Raw genomic sequence first — 21770 nt, forward strand, 5'->3', positions numbered from 1 at the left:
CAGCGTATTGCCATGAGTGCAGCCCCCAGCGTATTGCCATGAGTGCAGCCCCCAGCGTATTGCCATGAGTGCAGCCCCCAGCGTATTGCCATGAGTGCAGCCCCCACCGTATTGCCATGAGTGCAGCCCCCAGGGGATTGCCATGAATGCAGCCTCCACCGTATTGCCAGGAATGCAGCCCCCATATTGCCATGTTCTGCAGTCTTGGAGGAGACAGGGAGGGGGGCGGGATGAGCGCCGACAGACATACAGGAGAAACTCCTGTTTCTATCGATGGTCTCTTTAATTGAAAGTCCCGCCGCCTGTGATGGACAAAACGGTTGTCCAATGGCAGTGCAGGATGGGACTTCCTTTTACACAGGATGCTGTCCTGTATCCACGGCACTCGTCCCGCCCCCTCCATGGCAGCCAGCATATCTATCTTTTGTGGCCCCCGGCGAATGGGGATTCGTTGGGGGCCACAAAAGATATATATGTGAACATGACCAGACGGGCCGTCCGAAACCGGAATGCGGGGACATGCCTGCAGTATGCAGTTTAGCAACAGTATATGCAAGGACTTGCCTGATAACTGGCTGAAAGTTCCCTCTCCTCTTTAATCCAGAGGATGCAGTGCCCATGGTTGCCAAAAAGAAAGTCAAATTTCAATTCAGTGACCACAAAAGTTTTCTACTTTACAACATACAATTTAAATGAGTTCTGGCTCTGAGAAGACAGCAGCATTTCTGGATCATGTTCAGATATGGCTTCTTCTATGCAATATAGGGCTTTATCTTGCATTTTTGGATGGCACAGGGAACTGTGTTTACAGACAGTGATTTTTGGAGGCTCCTGAGCCCATGCCGTAATGTCCATCACAGAATCATGCCTGTTTTTAATGCAGGGTCATCTGAGGAACATTATTCTGAAATTGACAATTTTCAAATGCAGCTTTTCACAGATTGGCGAACCTCTGCCCATCTTTACTTCAGAGCCACTGACTCTCTAAGATCTTTATATACCCAATCATGTTAATGACCTGTTGCCAGTTAACCTACTTAGTTGCAAAATGTTCTTCCAGCTCTTCCTTGTTACTACCACGTTTTGTTGTCCTATCTAAACTTTTTTGAGACCTGTTGCTGACCTCCATTTCAAATTTTAAAGCTGTTGTATACCTGCAAAAAAAAAGCTGTAAGGCAAAGGCATAATGAGCTAGTAAGCACCGCATACTAGCTCATTATGAAATACTCGCCTTAGAACAAGATCTGCAAATCGCATCCCGGTCTGACATTTTCCCCTCTGCATCTCTTCCAGGTTTGCGGTTACCATGATGTTAGTGGCTAGAGCCACGCACACGTCACTCCCACGTATGCACGCGGGAGTCCTCAGTTCCGGCAAGGTCCGGCACCATACGCCGGACCTTTTACTGGGCATGCATCGCTGATGTCAGCAGCTGCATGTAGGTTGAATATCTCCTAAACCGCAGCTCCTGCCCAGTCACACAGCGACCCCAGCAGGGGGAGGAGGGAATGAGGGATAGGGAGAGAGGAAAGAGAGTGAGAGACCCCCTAGTCGACCATCCAGGGAATGCCCAGCTGCTCTATCCTGCCAAGGCAGGGAGAGCCGTACTTACCCTTCCTGTTGGGATTGCTGGACGCATTCCACCACAGACCCATCACCCGAGCAGTACGGGTTGGCTGTTGGCCACGGCACACTTTGACGCAGACAGCAGTAGCCCGGTCATATGTGTGCTCCGGAGCATATAGCTCACCGGCCGCTCCTGGAGCAGAAAGGGGCATGTCATGGCTGACCCAGCGTGTAGCTAGGGTCTGCTCACGCTCCATGACCAGGCTGGGGGGACTACAAGGATCTATATTATCCAGCTTGTCACCCAGCCAGCTGTTGATTGTGGACCACAGGATCAAAAATTGTAGAAAAAAATCCCAGGACCAATGGTCCCCTCAGGGAGCCAGGTCCTTCTCCTACACTAGGCAGAAAAAACTGAGCTGCAGAAAGCAGGGTGAGGGGTTATATCCCGAGGGACTGCTCCCTGGGTGGTGCTGTGCAGTCTTGCTGTTTTTACATGTTACATGTTCTGCCTAGTGCTCTCCTGAATGTGGCGTGATAACCCTAATGTCAAGAATTAAAGGAGCTGTGTCCATCAATGAATGAAAGAGAAATTCATTTTACCTAGGTAAGCCTATAATAAGGCTTACATGTAGGTAAAAATGTCAAAAAAGGGTATACAACTGCTTTAACCACTTTAGCCCCGGAAGGAGTGGCCCCCTTAATGACCAGGCTGTTTTTTGCGATGAGGCTTTGCGTCACTTTAACTGACAATTGTGCGACATTTGCACTCAAACAAAATTGTCGTCTTGTTTTTGAAAAAAAGAGCTTTCTTTTGTAGGTATTTGCTTATCTGCTGTTTTTTTTCTTTTTTGCGCTATAAATAAAAAAAAAGCGCAACAGTTTTGAAAAACATATATTTTTTTTTACTTTCTCCTATAATAAATATCCCCAAAAAAAATCTTCATCGGTTTAGGCCAATATGTATTCAACATATTTTTGGTTTAAAAAACAAAACAAAAACGCATTAAGCATATATTGATAGGTTTGCGCAAAAGTTATAGCATCTACAAAATAGGGAATAGATTTGCGACATTGTGGTGGACAGATCGGACACTTCTGACACTTTTTTTTTTTTTGGGGGGGGGGGGGGGGACATTTATACAGCGATCAGTGCTATAAGAATGCACTGAGTACTGTATAAATGTCACTGGTAGGGAAGGGGTTAACACTAGGGGTGATCAAGGGGTTAAGTGTGTTCCCTAGGTGTGTTTCTAACGGGGGGGGGGGGTGTGACTCACTGCAGGAGGAGCCAGATCGCTGTTCCTCGTTAGTAGGAACACACAATCTGTCTCTCCTCCCCTGTCAGAACAGGTATTTGTGCATTTACACACACAAATGCCTGTTCTGGCTCTTGTGCCCACAATCGCGCCCGCCAGCGATGTGTGATGGTCCCCCGCCATGGTGCGGGCCTACTGTGGCATCTTAAAGTGGCCACCATACATATACAAGGATTCATGCAGGAGAGCCAACCTGCTGCCGTATATGTATGGGAGCTGGTCGGAAAGTGGTTAAAGCGATTGTAAAGTCTTGTTTAAAAAAAAAAATGTAAAAGATAACAAACATATTATACTTACCTCCTTTGTGCAGTTGGTTTTTCACAGAGCAGCTCTGGTCCTCCTCTTCTCGTGTCTCTCTTTGCTGCTCCTGGCCCCCACAGTCTGCAGCTTCCTATGGGGGCACTGGAGCAGAGTCACAGCTCCATGTGTCCATTCAGACACTGAGTCCTGGCCTGCCCCGCCCCCTCTACCCTGATTGGCTGACTGACTTTGACAGCCGCGGGAGCCAGTGGTGCTGCTGTTTTGTCTCAGCCAATCAGGAGGAGTGTCCCAGATAGCTTAGACATTCGTGGACATCGCTGCAGAGAGATGGGGCTCAGGTAAGTAATTAAGGGGGTGCTGGGGTGGCTGCTACACACAAAAGGTCCTTTATCTTAATGCAAAGAATGCATTAAGATAAAAAAAAACCCTCTGCCTTCATAACTGCTTTTTAAAATGATATATTTTGTTAGTTCAAACATTTAATATATTTTGTGTGTTTTTTTTTTTTTTTATATTTCTATTCATGAGATTTGCAAATCCTTGCAGTCTGTTTTATATGTACATTTTAAAGTGTCTAAACTTTTATTGCAATTAGGGCTGTACTAGTGTTATATCTCAGAATACATGTTTGAGTTTGACAAAAAATGCTTTATTTCTTTAAGAATAATATAAAGGGCAGTAAGAAATGGAGCAATCACAGAGCCAGCTCAGTACAGTTTAGCAATTGAGAATATAACTGAACAGGAATAGGAAGATAACTTTAGTTTTTGAAGTCATGAATTAAAATGTTCAGATTTTGTGTTAATGAATACAATCTGAACTTAGTACACCCTGCCTTTCCCCAATGATGAGAAGCAAGAAAGCTCTTACGGGTCACAACATTTTCTAATTGGTGTGAGGCAAGAAATGGAGCAGTGAAGCTCTCTGTGATCTCTTCTTACCTCCATAATGGTAACCTGATTTATTGGCTTGGCCTTGAGTTATTTGCATCCAAACTGCTAGGATCCTTGTTACCATTTTAAAGTGGAAGTCCATGCTAAAACTAAAATCCCTGCATCTTTAGCCATTTGGCTATAGATGCAGGGATTTTAATTGTATTATTGACTTCACTTTAACCCTAGTAAATAAAAAATAAAATAAAAAAAGGAGATGACCGGGAGAGTTTGAACAACTAATTTACAGAGACAGAATATGTTTGCATTAAATTACATTTTTTATAAATAGACCAGAAATGTTGGCTGTTTGTTTGCATTCCTTTAACTAATTTATAATATTGCACCATTGCCATAATTAAATTATTATTATTTTTTTGATTCCTTCTGAATGATTTGGTAAACAGGAAATATGTGTGGAGAACGTACTATCTAGCCTTTGGGGGAGAGAAGCTTGATCAGGATGAGAAAAGTCTTCGTGAGTAAGTCCTTTTTTTTTTTTTTACTCTTATACTTTACATGGTTTTGTAGAAGGAACAATGTGAAACAAAGCAATCCGCTGGATGGATAGCAAACGTATTGCCATCAGTCTGTTTTCAGCGGATCTTGGTGGGTTGGTTGGCAGATGCGGATTTTTGCAGGCTGATCGTGTGAAAGGAGCCTTAAGGGTGTATGTTGCCCTAAATATTTATTATATAAATGTATGTTTACACTTGTGCATTTTATAAATCAGTCTACATTTTGATATACTCCTTCCATCTGAAGTACCTGTTTTTTCCTGCTAGTCACCTTTCTTCCTTGTTCTAAACTGACCACACAAAGCACAGCTGCTGATCTGTGTTAACGTGGTCAGATTTCATCCTATAGCTGGCCATTCCAAGGTACAGGACATCATGCATACACACAGCATGCCTGTATTGGGTAGTTTGTTCAGCCACCACACTCCTTGACTGATCACAGCCTGCCTTTGGCACACATCCTCCCAGTCAGTTTTCCACCGGAACATGCCCCCTGCTCAAGCACAGACTGCTTCCTCCGGCTGTATGGACTATGTAATACAGACACACTGTGTCCTGTAACCCCTGGCCCACCCCCAGCCCCCTTAACTATCAGGAATAAGAGATGCCTGGTCAGAGATTTTTAACCTGGTGAAAAGACTAGGAAAGATTTCTGAATCTAAGCAGTTATTGTGCCTACATGGTTATAACTGTATAGCAGGGGTAGGCAACCTTTTGAGCACAGTGTGCCAAAAAATGTTTTCAAAGTAATTGAGCGTGCCAATTTTATAACAAAAAAAAAATTAAACTTCACACTCTCAATCACGAAAAGGATTTTTATAAAGTAAATGCTGTGAACTATCTTCAGTAGTAGTGAAAAATTGACATCCTGTGCTCTCACGCCTCAGATCAGCCCCAATTCCTACAACTCCACACTTCAGACCAGCCCTAATTCATGCACCTTCCCACCTCAGATCAATGTTTCACCCTTGTACCCCCCTGCTCATTTGTCTCACCACTGTAATCCCATATACATCTGCCCCACCACTGTACCTCTCTGCTCATCTGCCCCACCAATGTTCCCCCTTATCTGCCTCACCACTCTACCTCCCCTGCACGTCTGCTCCACCGTCATGCCCCCATGCTCTTCTGTCTCACCACTGAAAAATCTTCTCATCTGTCTTAAAACTGAACTTATCTGCTCATCTGCCCCACCACTGTAACCCCCTTTCTCATCTGCCCCACCACTGTACCTCCTGCACATCGGTCCCACTTCTATTCCCCCTGCTCTTCTGCCTTACCACTGTAACCCCCTGCTTATCTGTCCCACCGATGTACCTCTTTCCTCCTCTGCCCCACCACTGTACCCCCCTATACATCTGCCCCACCTCTGTACCCCTGCTCTACTGCCCAAGAACTGTAACCCCCCTGCTCATCTGTCCCACCAATGCACCTGTTTACACATCTGCCCCACCACTGTAACCCCCCTGCTCCCTGCTCTTCTGTCTCACCGTTGAACCCCCCTATTCATCTGCCCCAATACTGAACCCCCCCCCCCCGCTCATCTGCCCCATCACTGTATCCCCCGCCCCATCAGTGTATCCCCCTGCTTATCTGCCCATCACTGTATCCCCCTGCTTTTCTGTCCCACCGCTGAACCCCCTTCTTATCCCTCCCACCACTGTACCTCCTGCACATCTGCCCCGCCACTGTACCTCCCTGCACATCTGCTCCACCGCCGTATCCCCATGCTCTTCTGTCTCACTACTGAATCACCTTCTCATCTGTCCTAACACTGAACCCATCTGCTCATCTGCCCCACCACTGTAACCAGCTTTCTCATCTGCCCCACCAATGTACCTCCTGCACATCTGTCTTACTTCTGTACCGCCCTTCTCTCCTGCCCCACCACTGTAACCCCCTGCTCATGTGTTCCACTGATGTACCTTCTTTCATATCTGCCCCACTGCTCTACCCCCCCCCTGCTTTTCTGTCCCACCACGTAACCCCCTGCTCATCTGCCCCACCACTGTAACCCCCTGCTCGTCTGCCCCACCACTGTAACCCCCTGCTCGTCTGCCCCACCACTGTAACCCCCTGCTCGTCTGCCCCACCACTGTAACCCCCTGCTCGTCTGCTCCACCACTGTAACTCCCTGTTCATCTGCTCCACCACTGTAACCCCCTGCTCATCTGCCCCACCACTGTAACCCCCTGCTCATCTGCCCCACCGCTGAACTCCCTTCACAGCTGCCCCACCGCTGAACTCCCTTCACAGCTGCCCCACCGCTGAACTCCCTTCACAGCTGCCCCACCGCTGAACTCCCTTCACAGCTGCCCCACCGCTGAACTCCCTTCACAGCTGCCCCACCGCTGAACTCCCTTCACAGCTGCCCCACCGCTGAACTCCCTTTACAGCTGCCCCACCGCTGAACTCCCTTCACAGCTGCCCCACCGCTGAACTCCCTTCACAGCTGCCTCACCACTCTACCCTCCTGCTCTCCTGTTCCACCTCTGAACCTCTCCTGCTCATTTTACCCACCGCTGTACCCTCTTCTCATCTATGATATGTGTGATATGCAGAGTGGTGAAAGGAAGCAGAGATGAGACACATCTACCTGTCCTGGCACACTTATACTGCTGATCCACCTCTCGCATCCAGTCCACCTGCTTTTATGTGATGTAAGGGATGTATGTGATGTCACATACAAGCATTTGGAATGGGTGTGCAATGATAAACTCAGGTCAGGGGCATTTTCTGAAAGCAGTAGGCCTGTGTGCAGGATCATAAGTTGGGCCCCTGCAGCTGAGAGTGCGCCGCAGCAAAAGTTGGGTGCGATTTTTCATTGCGCTGAATATTGGCTGTGGCTTAAAGGGACACAGAGTGCAGGGGTTCTGTAGTAACTAACACAAAGGTTCAGGAATAATTTCAACAAAGTTCCCAGAAGCTCAACAGTAATTCCAAAAACTGTCATCTGATTGTGGTTTTCTCAATCACAGTGAAATCTGAGTTTGGTAGTGGCAACCAAGTGAGTCATCTTCCTCCAGATGGTGGACGGGGCTAGCAAGGCTGCGACTGGCTTTAGCAGTGGCCAATGACAGTCCTCTTCCTCCTGGAAACAGTGACCGCCCCCCTACCAGAACTGCGCCCAATCTCTTCCCCATCACAAAAGCTGACGATCGCAGCTACAGCAAAGTTAGAGAGCCAAATAATGTTTCCCATCTTTTACAATGTATGGGGGCACAGTGCCTTCCCCTCAGTGCAGGTGCAGTGTGGGGAATTCTGAAATTGGAATGCATTAAAGCCCTTTCACACTGCCAGCACACGGGCATCGGCGGTAAAGTGCCACCAGTTTTTGAGTCGCTTTCCAGTCGCTAGCGGGGAGCTTTTTAACCCCCGCTATTGGCCAAATAAAGGGTTAAAAGCTCCCACAAAGTGTCGCTGCTGAGTCGCTTTGCAAGGGCTTCTCATTGATTTCAGGGGCGGTGCAGGGGCCTCAAAGCCTAAAGCGCCTCAAAGAAGCTGCTTGCAGGACTTTTTTTTTACATTCTGCCAGCGCAGCGCCCCAGTGTGAAAGCACTCAGGCTTTCACACTGGAATTACAGAGGAGACTTTCTTCAGGCACTATTTTTAGCTGACACTTCCCTGCGCTGCTCTGCTGATGGAGGGAGTTGAGTGACGAAAAAAGATGCTTTGCGTGCCGGGGGTATGTTCACAACTATTTTAAAACACTTAACTAGAGGTGAAAACAGATCTATTGGACACCTTGAGTGTACACTTATGGAGGCCACACGTTAGGATAGTCAGCAAGTGAGTTAGGTGCTGCTCCTATGCTAGCAGAACGCTGCCGTGATTGGCATCAAGTCATTATGTGGCACTGCTCTCAGCAGCATTCAGGACCCATCCACGACCAAGGACAGAAGAGATGGAATGGGACCTATGATATCACTGGCTTGAACCCTCCTGTAATAAATAAAAAAGACGTCGGGGTGGGGAGGGAAAGTCCTAGAACTGGGCTAGCAAACAAATGAACACACTAGCTGTATTTATAACCTTGATGTTAAAATGGTACATTTTTGAAAAGTTATTTTGACATATGCTCTTGTTCAATAATGTGTCTGTTTTCTCTTAAGGTATGGCATTAAAAACAGAGATGAGGTGTGTTTTGTTAAGAGGCTGAGAAAGAAATAGCACCTTGGTAGGAGCAAGACACGTATTTTTAAGGTCTGATTTATTTATTCATGTATGATGTATTAGTAAAATGCAATAATGACAATGTAGGAGACCTTTACAGTGGTTTGGCTCCTTGTTTATCAATAATATTGTTAACTGTAATTTTGGCATACTGTATGTGATAGTACTGTTTCAATGTGAGCCCCTTACAAAGTAGTACATTTAATCTAAAACAGGCATGTGCAAGTTCCGGTTTCGAACGGCCCGCCTGGTAATTTGGACATGTATATCTTTTGTGGCCCTCAACAAATCCCAGAGAACCGGGGGGCACAAAAGATATATATGCTGGCTGCCTTGAAGGGGACATGGAGGGGGTGGGATGAGTGCCGTACACACAGGAGAATTTCCTGTTTACATGGAGGCCTCTGTAATAGGAAGATCCATCTCCTGCGCTGCCATTGGATGACTGTTCTGTCCATCATAGGAGGTGGGACTTTGTATTAAAGAGGCCGCCGTGGTGTTGCATTCGTGGCCATGGTGGGGCTACATTAATGGGCACTAATGTAGGTTTTTTTTCCCTGAAACTTCCCTCCTAAAGTGAAGGTGTGTTTTATATGCCGATAAATACGGTATATCCAAATAACACGCCCAAGCTCATCTCTTCATCACACACACACACAAATGCAGGAGAATTCTTGTTGAGCAGTGTATTAGTGCTTGGACGAACACACTTTGACTGAATTTTAATGGTTCAAAGGCAAAATTGTCGGCCCTCTCACATGTTTACTTCATCAAATCTGGCCCTCTTTGAAAAAAGTTTGGACACCTCTGAGCTAAAAGGCTTTGGACCTCCTGATTAAATTATTTTATTTTTTTACCCATACTGGTATTGCTGCATAACCACACTTTTTTTTTTTTTGAACATATATTTGATCAAGTGGGAAAAGATTATTTCAACTGTAGCTGATCACAGACCATTGGGAGAAGGGAAGAGTAATAGCTGTTCATGAACTGCTGAGAGAATAGGTAGGAAGGAGTGTAAGTTGATCATGAGCATTTGCAGAGGAAAGAGGAAGAGTGTGAGATGGTTATAGAGGGTAAGAGCTGATCCTAGACCACTGGCAGAAGAGACAAAGTGGGAGCGGATATGAAGCAAGAAGAGAAAACGGAATGGGCTTTTTCACACAGCAGACCATTTTGGGGTTACCATATATTACCTGATCAAAGCCAATCCTGGCCTTTTTTTGTGTCTGACCAGCTGGTGGATATGCCACCCGGTTGCTCAGGTCTCCCGGTGGGACGAGAGAGCACAAGCAAGCCGCAGGAGAGGTGGGGCATGTCCCCTCCCGAAGCTTGTAATAGAGTTCAAGTGGCTAGTTAGACGCTCCGATTTCTATTACAAGAGAGATGAATGTCGGCTCTAAATAAACAATAACATTTAACAAAGGTTCTGGGGTGATGCCTGCAGCTGCAGGCATCCTGGTACAACCACTTGAAGACCGATGATGTACCATATACATGACTGGTTGGCAAGTGGTTAAATAAGATAACAGACTAAAGTCAGTTTAACACAACTGACCAACCTTACCCCCTGTCCTTACAAATACATTGCGATACTTTATATAAAAATTTAAAAACTCATAGTAAACCCTCGTTCACATTGAATGTGGCTTTGAAATCGTGCGACTTCATCTGAAATTGCACGATTTCAAAGCCGCATGTCAGTGCAACTTCATGTGTGACTTTGAAGACTTTCAAATTGATGCAACACTGCAGAGTCAGCTTCGCATCGATTTGAACATGGCCATTGCCGACAATAGGGTGTGACAAGTCACTCACTCCAATGTGAACGCGGGCTAAATTTAGGTTAGGAAATGCTGTATTTCTGACGTATATGAATTTTTTTTTTTTTTTTTTTTTACAGGTAAATTACTTCTGTGAAGAAAATTACCGGGATGTTTATTTTTGATGCACTAGTAGAATGCATTGTGGCAATAAGAAAGAACCGCTAAAGCGTGGCAAACAAAAGACGCCAAAAGACTGTTATGATTTCTGTTATGTCAATCAAACAATGGACACTAAATGATTCAGAGCTTTTATAGACTTCCTTTTTTTATGTGTGTTTTTTGTGTAACGTTTGTCTTTCATAATACAATTGGTTCTTGTTACTCTAAAACATGGCAAGGAAATTTTATATAGCCCTGGATCAGAATTCTACCCTATTGGGTCTATTTATCAAAAAGTCACTGGGCCATATGCAACTCAAGCAATTCTGCCAAGATTCATTGAAATGTGCCCAGCACTTTCTGCCTGCATTTGTACTATTTATTAGTAGGCAGCTGATGAAAAAATCTTGCAAATTTGAATACAGCTTGTAAGGAAGTTTCAATGCCTAATCAAGTCAGAAATATTGATTATTTAATTAATCAATACCTCCATTTACGTACCTCCTGCAGCCTGACTGGAATATGTCTAGAACGCTGGTAAATGCGGTCTCCATCACAGGAGTGAGTTCTCAAACGCTGAACTAGCAATGTCCTGGGAGTATTCTATTCAGGCTTCATGAGGTATGGTAAATGGCCTACACCTATAGCAAGGGCATTATTCAACTTTAGTCAGAGCTGCAGTTTGTTTTTATCCAGAGATGCCCCTTATTTGCAGGTTTATTTTTCTGTAAAGGTGAACCAATGACCAATTCTGTCTTTATTATAATATATATATATTTATTGCAAGAAGTAACAGAGAGTTTAGTCCAATTGCTGCATCATTCTCATGTTAGAACAGCGCTACGGTTAGTCTATTCCAATTTGTGACCAACTTCAGTATTATAAACAAAGTTTCTTATGCGATGACAGTGAAAAAACAGCTCTAAAAGATAGTGGGTGATAGAGCTGTTTTTTCACTGTCATCGCACAAGAAACTTTCTTTTTATTAATCTATAACAGCAGCTTTAATGTTGAGTGTCTTTTTATCCGCTTGATTGCTGAGAAGCGATTATGGGATTTTTTTATGTTTGATTATCATTTATCTGACTTGGGAACTGTGAAGTAATTTGGTGCTGAGCAATGTATTTAGGCCATGTTTTTACAATTCGTTTATATATATATATACATACATACATACATACATACATACATAGTGGTGTGAAAAAGTGTTTGCCCCCTTCCTCATTTCCTGTTCCTTTGCATGTTTGTCACACTTAAGTGTTTCGGAACATCAAACCAATTTAAACAATAGTCAAGGACAACACAAGTAAACACAAAATGCAATTTGTAAATGAAGGTGTTTATTATTAAAGGTGAAAAAAAATCCAAACCATCATGGCCCTGTGTGAAAAAGTGATTGCCCCCTAAACCTAATAACTGGTTGGGCCACCCTTAGCAGCAACAACTGCAACCAAGCGTTTGCGATAACGTGCAATGAGGCTTTTACAGCGTCCTGGAGGAATTTTGGCCCACTCATCTTTGCAGAATTGTCCTAATTCAGTTACATTAGAGGGTTTTCGAGCATGAACGGCCTTTTTAAGGTCATACCTCAACATCTCAATAGGATTCAGGTCAGGACTTTGGCTAGGCCACTCCAAAGTCTTCATTTTGTTTTTCTTCAGCCATTCGGTGGTGGACTTGCTGGTGTGTTTAGGATCATTGTCCTGCTGCAGAACCCAAGTTCGTTTCAGCTTGAGTACACGAACAGATGGTCAGACATTCTCCTTCAGGATCTCTTGGTAGACAGCAGAATTCATAGTTCCTTTTATCACGGCAAGTCTTCCAGGTCCTGAAGCAGCAAAACAGCCCCAGACCATCACACTACCACCACCATATTTTACTGTTGGTATAATGTTCTTTTTATGAAATGCAGTGTTCCTTCTACGCCAGATATACTTGGACACACACCTTCCAAAGAGTTCCACTTTTGTCTCATCGGTCCACAGAATGTTGTCCCAAAAGTCTTGGGGATCATCAAGATGTGTTGTGGAGAAATTGAGACGAGCTTTGATGTTCTTTTTGCTCAGCAGTGGTTTTCTCCTTGGAACTCTGCCATGCAGGCCATTTTTGCCCAGTCTTTTCCTGATGGTGGAGGCATGAACGCTGACCTTAACTGAGGCAAGTGAGGCCTGCAGTTCCTTGGACGTTGTTGTGGGGTCTTTTTTGACCTCTTGGATGAGTCGTCGCTGCGCTCTTGGGGTAATTTTGGGCGGCCGGCCACTCCTGGGAAGGTTCACCACTGTTCCATGTCTTCGCCATTTGTGGATAATGGCTCTCACTGTGGTTCGCTGGATTCCCAAAGCTTTGGAAATGGCTTTATAACCCTTTCCAGACTGATAGATCTCAATTACTTTCTTTCTCAATTGTTCCTGAATTTCTTTGGGTCTCGGCATGATGTGTAGCTTTTAAGGATCTTCTGGTGGACCTTACTGTGTCAAGCAGCTCCTATTTAAGTGATGCCTTGATTGTGAACAGGTGTGGCAATAATCAGGCCTGGGTGTGGCTATAGAAATTGAACTCAGGTGTGGACAACCACAGTTATAGTATGTTTTAACAAGGGGGGCAATCACTTTTTCACACAGGGCCATGATGGTTTGGATTTTTTTTTTCACCTTTAATAATAAACACCTTCATTTACAAATTGCATTTTGTGTTTACTTGTGTTGTCCTTGACTATTGTTTAAATTGGTTTGATGTTCCGAAACACTTAAGTGTGACAAACATGCAAAGGAACAGGAAATGAGGAAGGGGGCAAACACTTTTTCACACCACTGTATGTGTGTGTGTGTGTGTGTGTGTGTGTGTGTGTGTGTGTGTGTGTGTGTATATATATATATATATATATATATATATATTATTGTATATACAGTGAGGGGGGAAAAGTATTTTAACCCTTGCTGATTTTGTATGTTTGCCCACTGACAAAGAAATGATCAGTCTATAATTTTAATGGTAGGTTTATTTTAACAGTGAGAGGCAGAATGACAACAAAATTCCAGAAAAAACGCATTTCAAAAAAGTTATGGATTGATTTGCATTTTAATGGGTGCAATAAGTATTTGACCCCTTTGCAAAACAGGACAGTATTTGGCGATAAAACCCTTGTTAGCAATCACAGAGGTCGGACGTTTCTTGTAGTTGGCAACAAGGTTTGCACACCTCTCAAGAGGGATTTTTGCAGATCCTCTTCAAGTCATTAGGTTTCAAGGCTGACGTTTGGTAACTTGAACCTTCAGCTCCCTCCACATATCTTCTATGAGACTAAGTTCTGGAGACTGACTAGGCCACTCCAGGACCTTAATGTGCTTCTTCTTAAACCACTCCTTTGTTGCCTTGGCCTTGTGTCTTGGGTCGTTGTCATGCTGGAATACTAATCCACGACCAATTTTCAATGAACTGGCTGAGGGAAGGAGGTTCTCACCCAAGATTTGCTGATATATGACCACCTCCATAGTCCCTTTTGATGAGGTAATGTTGTCCTGCCCCTTAGCAGAAAACGACCCCCAAAGCATAATGTTTCCACCTCAGTGTTTGATGGTGGGGAAGGTGTTTTTGGGGTCGTAGGCAGCATTCCTTCTCCTCCAAACATGGCGAGTTGAGTTGATGCCAAAAAGCTTGTATTTGGTCACTTTTTCACCCAGTTCTCCTCCGAATCATTCAGATGTTCATTAGCAAATTTCAAGCGGGCCTGTACATGCACTTTCTTGAGCAGGTGGACCTTGCAAGCGCTGCAGGATTTCAGTCCTTAACCACTTAAGGACCGCCGTATTGCCAATGTACGTCATCACAATGGCACAGGCAGGCACAAGCACGTACATGTACGTGCCTGCCTTCCAGCGGGTGGGGGGTCCGATTGGACCCCCTCCCGCTGGATACGGCGGTCCGTTTCCCTCCGGGAGCGATCCGTGATGAGGGGATGGCCGTTGGTTTCTGGCCACCCCCTCTTGATCGCTCCTGGCCAATGACGAACTTCCTCCCACTGTGTATTGTTTACACAGGAAGGAGGAAGTGATGTCATTCTCCTCGGGGCGGTCTTTTTGACCGGACTACGAGGAGAAAACTAAAAGTAAGTGTGCACCAACACTACACTGACATGTAGGCACACACAGGCACACAAACCCTTTCACCCCCTTTTGCCACTGTCACTAAGCGATAATTTTTCTGATCGCTGCATCAGTGTCGCTAGGTAGCTAGTTATTTTTTTAGGTTCACCGCCAGGTTTTTATATCGCTAGGTACCCCGATATACTACCCAATAATGGTTTTAACATCCTGATTGCCCCTAGTTAACCCTTTCACCCCCTTTTGCCACTGTCACTAAGCGATCATTTTTCTGATCGCTGCATCAGTGTAGCTAGTTATTTTTTTAGGTTCACCGCCAGGTTTTTATAGCGCTAGGTACCCTGATATACTACCCAATAATGGTTTTAACATCCTGATTGCTCCTAGTTAACCCTTTCACCCCCTTTTGCCACTGTCACTAAGCGATCATTTTTCTGATCGCTGCATCAGTGTCGCTACTGTCGCTAGGTAGCTAGTTATTTTTTTAGGTTCACCGCCAGGTTTTTATAGCGCTAGGTACCCCGATATACTACCCAATAATGGTTTTAATCCCCTGATTGCCCCTAGTTAACCCTTTCACCCCCTTTTGCCAGTGTCACTAAGCGATCATTTTTCTGATCGCTGCATCAGTGCCGCTACTGTCGCTAGGTAGCTAGTTATTTTTTTAGGTTCACCGCCAGGTTTTTATATCGCTAGGTACCCCGATATACTACCCAATAATGGTTTTAACCCCCTGATTGCCCCTAGTTAACCCTTTCACCAGCGATCACAGTATAAGTGTCACTGGTGACGCTGGTTAGCCAGTTAGTTATTTAGGTTCCCCGTCAGGTTTTTATATAGCGCCAGGGACCCCCATATACTACCTAATAAAAATTTGAACCCCCTGATTGCCCCTGTTACGGGTGACTCTGGTTAGTTTGCTTTTTATAGCATCAGGGCACCCACCATTTATTACCCAATAAAGGTTTAACCCCCTGATCACCCGGCGGGTGATATCAATTAGGTTTTAGGGTCAGGGTCTGCGTCGCCCCAGGCAGCGCTAGGTTAGTGCCAGTACCGCTAACACCCACGCGCAAAGCATACACCTCCCGTAGTGGTATAGAATCTGAACAGATCAATATCTGATCTGATCAGATCTATACTAGCGTCCCCAGCAGTTCAGGGTTCCAAAAAAACGCATTGTTAGCGGGATCAGCCCAGATACCTGCTAGCACCTGCGTTTTGCCCCTCTGCCCAGCCCACCCAAGTGCAGTATCGATCGATCACTGTCACTTACAAAACACTAAACACATAACTGCAGCGATCGCAGAGTCAGGCCTGATCCCTGCGATCGCTTACAGTTTTTTTTGGTAGCATTTTATATTTAAATCCGGAAGGCAGTGCTTGGTTTTCGGGGTCCCGTACGTGGCTAGGCTCCCAAAAAGTCCCCCACATGTGGTATCCCCGTACTCGGGAGAAGCAGCAGAATTTATTTTGGGGTGTAATTTGACTTATGCCCATAGCAATGAGAGCAATTGTGAGCAATATATCATTTAGTGACAACTTTGTGCAAAAAAAAAAAAGTTTGTAATATTCCCGCAACTTTTGGCAAAATATAAAATAATCCATGGACTTAACATGCCTCTCAGTAAATAGCTTGGGGTGTCTACTTTCCAAAATGGGGTCATTTTGGGGGGTTTTGTGCTATTTTGGCATTTTATGGCCTTTGAAACTGTGATAGGTAGTGAGGAGTTAAATCAAAAATTTGCACCCTTAGAAATCCTGAAGGTGGTGATTGGTTTTCGGGGTGCCGTGCGCGACTAGACTCCCAAAAAGTCCCACACATGTGGTATCCCCATACTCGGGAGAAGTAGCGGAATATATTTTGGGGTGCAATTTCACATATAACCATGGCATGTGTGAGCAATATATCATTTAGTGACAACTTTTTGTAAAAAAAAATATATATTTTTTTTTTGGTCATTATTCAATCCCTTGGGACAAAAAAAAAAAAAATATTCAATGGTCTCAACATGGCCCTCAGCAAATAGCTTGGGGTGTCTACTTTCCAAAATGGGGTCATTTGGGGGGGTTTTGTGCCATCTTGGCATTTTATGGCCTTCAAAACTGTGATAGGTAGTGATAGGTAGTGAGGAGTAAAATAAAAAAATGTATGCCCTTAGAAATCCTGAAGGCGGTGCTTGGATTTCGGGGTCCCGTACGCAGCTAGCCTCCCAAAAAGTCCCACACATGTGGTATCCCCGTACTCAGGAGAAGCAGCAGAATGTATTTTGGGGTGTCATTTCACATATGCCCATAGCATGTGTGAGCAATATATCATTTAGTGACAACTTTGTGCAAAAAAAATTTTTTTTTTGTCATTATTCAATCCCTTAGGACAAAAAAAATAAATATTCAATGGGCTCAACATACCCATCAGCAATTTCCTTGGGGTGTCTACTTTCCAAAATGGGGTCATTTGGGGGGGGGGTTTGTACTGCCCTGCCATTTTAGCACCTCAAGAAATGAGATAGGCAGTCATAAATTAAAAGCTGTGTAAATTCCAGAAAATGTACTCTAGTTTGTAGACGCTATAACTTTTGCGCAAACCAAAAAATATACGCTTATTGACATTTTTTTTACTAAAGACATGTGGCTGAATAAATTTTGCCCTCAATGTATGACTAAAATTTAGTTTATTCAATTTTTCTTATAACAAAAAGAAGAAAATATCTTTTTTTTCAAAATTTTCGCTCTTTTTCCATTTATATCGCAAAAAAAAAAAATCGCAGGGGCAATCAAATACCATCAAAAGAAAGCTCTATTTGTGGGAAGAAAAGGACGCAAATTTCGTTTGGGTGCAATATTGCATGACTGCGCAATTACCAGTTAAAGCAGCGCAGTGCGAAATTGGAAAAAGACCTCTGGTCCTTAAGGTGTTTATTGGTCCGGGGCTGAAGTGGTTAATGGCGTAGTGTGTTCCCAATTGTTTTCTTGGTGACTATGGACCCAGCTTCCTTGAGATCATTGACAAGATTCTCCTGTGTAGTTCTGGGCTGATTCCTCACCGTTCTCATAATTATTGAAACTCCATGAGGTGAGATCTTGCATGGAGCCCTAGACCGAGGGAGATTTACAATTATTTTGTGTTTCTTTCATTTGGGAATAATTACACCAACTGTTGTCATCCTCTCACCTTGGCGATGCTCTTGTAGCCCATTCCAGCCTTGTGTAGGTCTTACAATCCTGTCCCTGACATCCTTGGACAGCTCCTTGGTCTTGGTCTTGGCCATGGTGGAGAGATCGGAATTTGATTGATTGCTTCTGTGGGCAGGTGTTTATTATACAGGTAACAAGCTGAGATTAGAAGCACACTCTTTTAATAGAGTGCTCCTAATCTCAGTTCATTACCTGTATAGAAGTCACCTGGGAGCCAGAAATCTTGCTGATAGGGGATTAAATGCTTATTTCACTCATATAAATGTATTACTTTTTTGAAATGCGTTTTTTTTTTTTTGTTCTGTCTCTCACTGTTAAAATAAACCTACCATTAAAATGACAGCCTGATCATTTCTTTGTCAGTGAGCAAACGTACAAAATCAGCAGAGGATCAAATAAATTTTTCCCTCACTGTGTCTGTCTGTGCGCGCGTGTGTGTGTGCGTATGTACGTACGTATATGTGTGTGTGTGTTTTTAAGCAGAATTAATTTCCAAAAATAAATATTAACAACAACTTTAACAATATTAACTTAAAGCATATCAGTACCCATCAATGCACTCTCACTGTGCCCATCAATGCAGCCTTACGGTGCCCATGAATTCACTCTCACTGTGTCCATCAAATGCAGCCTCACTGTGCCTGTGAATTCAGCATCACTGTGCCCCATCAAATGCAGCTTTACTGTGCTCCGTCATTAATACAGACTCACCTGGATGATGGATCTCGCACACAGCAGGCATGTCCCGCTGTGTGTCACGGAGCTGGGTCTGTATTCGGCGACGTGGTGTAACAAGGTCCAACCCCCTAGACCGGCACATTTCATAGGCGGAACACTGATGCAATCTACTATCGCACTAGCCGGTCTAGGGGGGCGGGACCTTGTTACACCACGCCGTGACAAACAGCAGGATGTGCCCCCTGTGTGTGTGATACGCAAGAGAAGGAGAAAGAGCGGGGAGAGCTGCAGGCTCAGCTCAAAGCAGCACCAGGGCAGTCCAGCCCTGCCGCTCTGTGTCCTCCAGCTGATAGTATCCTGGCTGATCACTTCAGCCAGGAAACGGTCAGCCTGGTCCATTCCTCTTGCACAATGCGAGCAGGCGAGAATTTTGTGAGTGTGTGTGATAGATAAATATATCTATCGAATCATTTTATAGTTATTATTTTTCACTAGTGTCCCAAAGGTATAAAATGTTTTCAGTGAAATGCATTGTTCACTTTCCTGTGACCTCTCCCTATTTTATGTTACTTGTAGAAACATTCCATAAAGCTGTATTTGTTAATGATTTGCAGTGTCTTCTTCAGTTGTTAGCATTTCTCGACACTTGGACGATGCAAGGACAGACGTACATGCAAAGAGTGCAGTTGCCTTGCTGTTGGATAAATACATTTTTGTCTTTCCCAGTTATAAAACTAGTTGGTTCCTTTGTATCTTTTCAATTTACTATTGTCCAACAATGGTAAGTGCCCTTGATCCTTGGAGAGTACACAAGCTTCTTTTATTAATCAAACTTTCAGGTTTCTACAGTCCTGAGATTAGTAAATATTTGATTCTTATCTCAAGTGACACTAGTAGTTTTAGGTTTATCTGAGGTCAGGCTACATCTTTCAATATTCTTCATATCATTCAAAAATTTCAGACCAAAAAAACCTTGACATGTTTAAGCAAATCTAATTTTAATGTCTAGTACAGTAGAGGGTTGCATTTTGTATATGTGCATTCTTTGTGCAAGCACTCGCTATTATTCTGACCACATATGAAAAATGTGGACCTGGTGAAGGAGACTGTTCACGCTGGCTGCAGTTATGCAGGGATGGGGAAGACTTTGTGGTGCCAGATAGCAGCATGCTTGAATGCTTTTGCCTCAACACTGACTATGGGACACATGAAAAGAAAATGTACATTATTATGACGTATATACATACTATTTGTGCATTTTTACATGCTTTGTTAACATAGCTTTCTGTATATGGTCCCTGTCTTTTTATATACTATATGCTTGTACTTTGTTGCTGTCAAAGCCTAACTCCAGGTTTGGTTTAACCCTTTCATGACTAAGCCTATTTTTGGAATTTGGTGTTTACAAGTTAAAATCCATATTTTTTGCTAGAAAATTACTTGGAACCCCCAAACATTTTTTAGCAGAGACTCTAGAGAATAAAACGGCGATTGTTGCAATATTTTATGTCACACAGTATTTGCGCAGCGGTGTTTTAAACGCAACCTTTTGGGAAAAGGGACACTTTTATGAATAAAAAAAAAACAAAACAGTAAAATTAGCCCAATTTTTTTGCGTAATGTGAAAGATAATGTTACGCCGAGTAAATAGATACCAAACATGTCACACTTTATAATTGCGCGCACTTGTGGATTGACGACAAAGTACGGTACTTAAAAATCTCAATAGGCGACGCTTTAAATTTTTTTTTACGGTTACCAGGTTAGCGTTACAGAGGAGGTCTAGTGCTAGAATTATTGCTCTCGCTCTGACGATCGCGGCGATATCTCACATGTGTGATTTGAACACCGTTTACATAAGCGGGCGCGACTTCCATATGCGTTTTCTTTGCTTCGCGAGCTCGCGGGCGCTTTAAAATTTTTTTTTTAATTTATTTTATTTATTTTAAAATGACTAAATTGTTTTTAAAAATAAAATAAAAAATTGATCACTTTTATTGCTGTCACAAGGAATGTAAACATCCCTTGTGACAGTAATAGGTGGTGACAGGTACTCTTTATGGAGGGATCGGGGGTCTAAAAGACCCCCCACCCCTCCTTTACACTTCAATGTATTCAGATCGCTGAAAACGGCGATTCTGAATACCGGATATTTTTTTAAAACCGGCACCATTGGCAGCCGAGTAAACAGGAAGTGACGTCATGACGTCGCTTCCGTGTTTACGATGAGGAGACTGGAACGAAGCCGATTACGGCTTCATTCCAGTCCCTGCCCAGCAGCCGGAGGCAGCGGAATTTGAATCGGTGCTCCCGATCAAGCAGGAGCACCGGTAACAGTGGCGGGAGGGGTTGACGTCCCCTCCCGCTCCTCCGGCATAACAGCCGAGGGGCTTTTAGCCACATCGGTTGTTATGCCTGGATAGCCAATCGCCTGCTGAAAAAAACGGTACTGGGATGATGCCTGCAGGTGCGGGCATCATCCCGGTATACCCCCCGGAAGCCGAGTACGCACATCTGCGTACGCTCGGCGGGAAGGGGTTAACTTTAAAGTGGTGTGTTTGGGTCCAAGCCAGTCCAAGCAGAAAATATCCTTCACTAATACAGTGCCTTCCTATATAGCTAGCTATATTGCTCTTCTGTAATAGAGCTTTCAGTCAGCTGTAGGAGATTGTGGGTGTTGTCTGTGTGCCCTGACCACAGTATACACCATTATCCACCTATATAGCTCTTCTCTAATTGAGCCATCTGCAGGAGTTAGTTGGTGTTGTGTGCCTCCAGCACAGCACAGTATACACCAGTATCTACCCTTTAATTCCTGTTCTATAATAAACGCATCTGCAGGAGTTGGTGGGTGTTGTGTGCCTCCAGCACAATATACACTACCCAATTGCTGGTTTTTCCCCATCTCCCTTCAGGCCATTACCATGTCTGGAAGGCCAACAAGGAGAGGCAGACAGGCACGAGCCAATAAAAGAGGGCAAGCAGGCTCTGTGGCTAGAGACAACAGTGCTGGTCGTGGACGCGGTGCATCGTCATCATCAGTAAAAGTGGCCATGGGACACACTTGTCCTTATTTTTGGCAGCTGGACGTGTTGAGCCG

At 44.1% G+C, this 21770-nt stretch overlaps 1 protein-coding gene across 2 annotated transcripts in view; it reads left to right on the forward strand.

Annotated features, from left to right (window-relative positions):
- Positions 1 to 10851, forward strand: part of SNRNP25 (small nuclear ribonucleoprotein U11/U12 subunit 25) — a 45618-nt gene extending 34767 nt beyond the window's left edge. For both annotated transcript variants that reach the window (XM_077448808.1, XM_077448807.1), the window contains exons 5-7: positions 4486 to 4560; positions 8709 to 8799; positions 10673 to 10851. In XM_077448808.1, coding sequence (XP_077304934.1) covers positions 4486 to 4560; positions 8709 to 8766 — 133 coding nt within the window. In that variant the 3' untranslated portion in view covers positions 8767 to 8799; positions 10673 to 10851. The remainder of the gene's footprint in view (positions 1 to 4485; positions 4561 to 8708; positions 8800 to 10672) is intronic.
- Positions 10852 to 21770: the final 10919 nt, after the last annotated feature.

The sequence above is a fragment of the Lithobates pipiens genome, unplaced genomic scaffold (genome assembly GCF_037356315.1).
Source record: "Lithobates pipiens isolate NorthernLeopardFrog02 unplaced genomic scaffold, aLitPip1_a1.2 Scaffold_22, whole genome shotgun sequence".
Classification (NCBI taxonomy): Eukaryota; Metazoa; Chordata; class Amphibia; order Anura; family Ranidae; genus Lithobates; species Lithobates pipiens.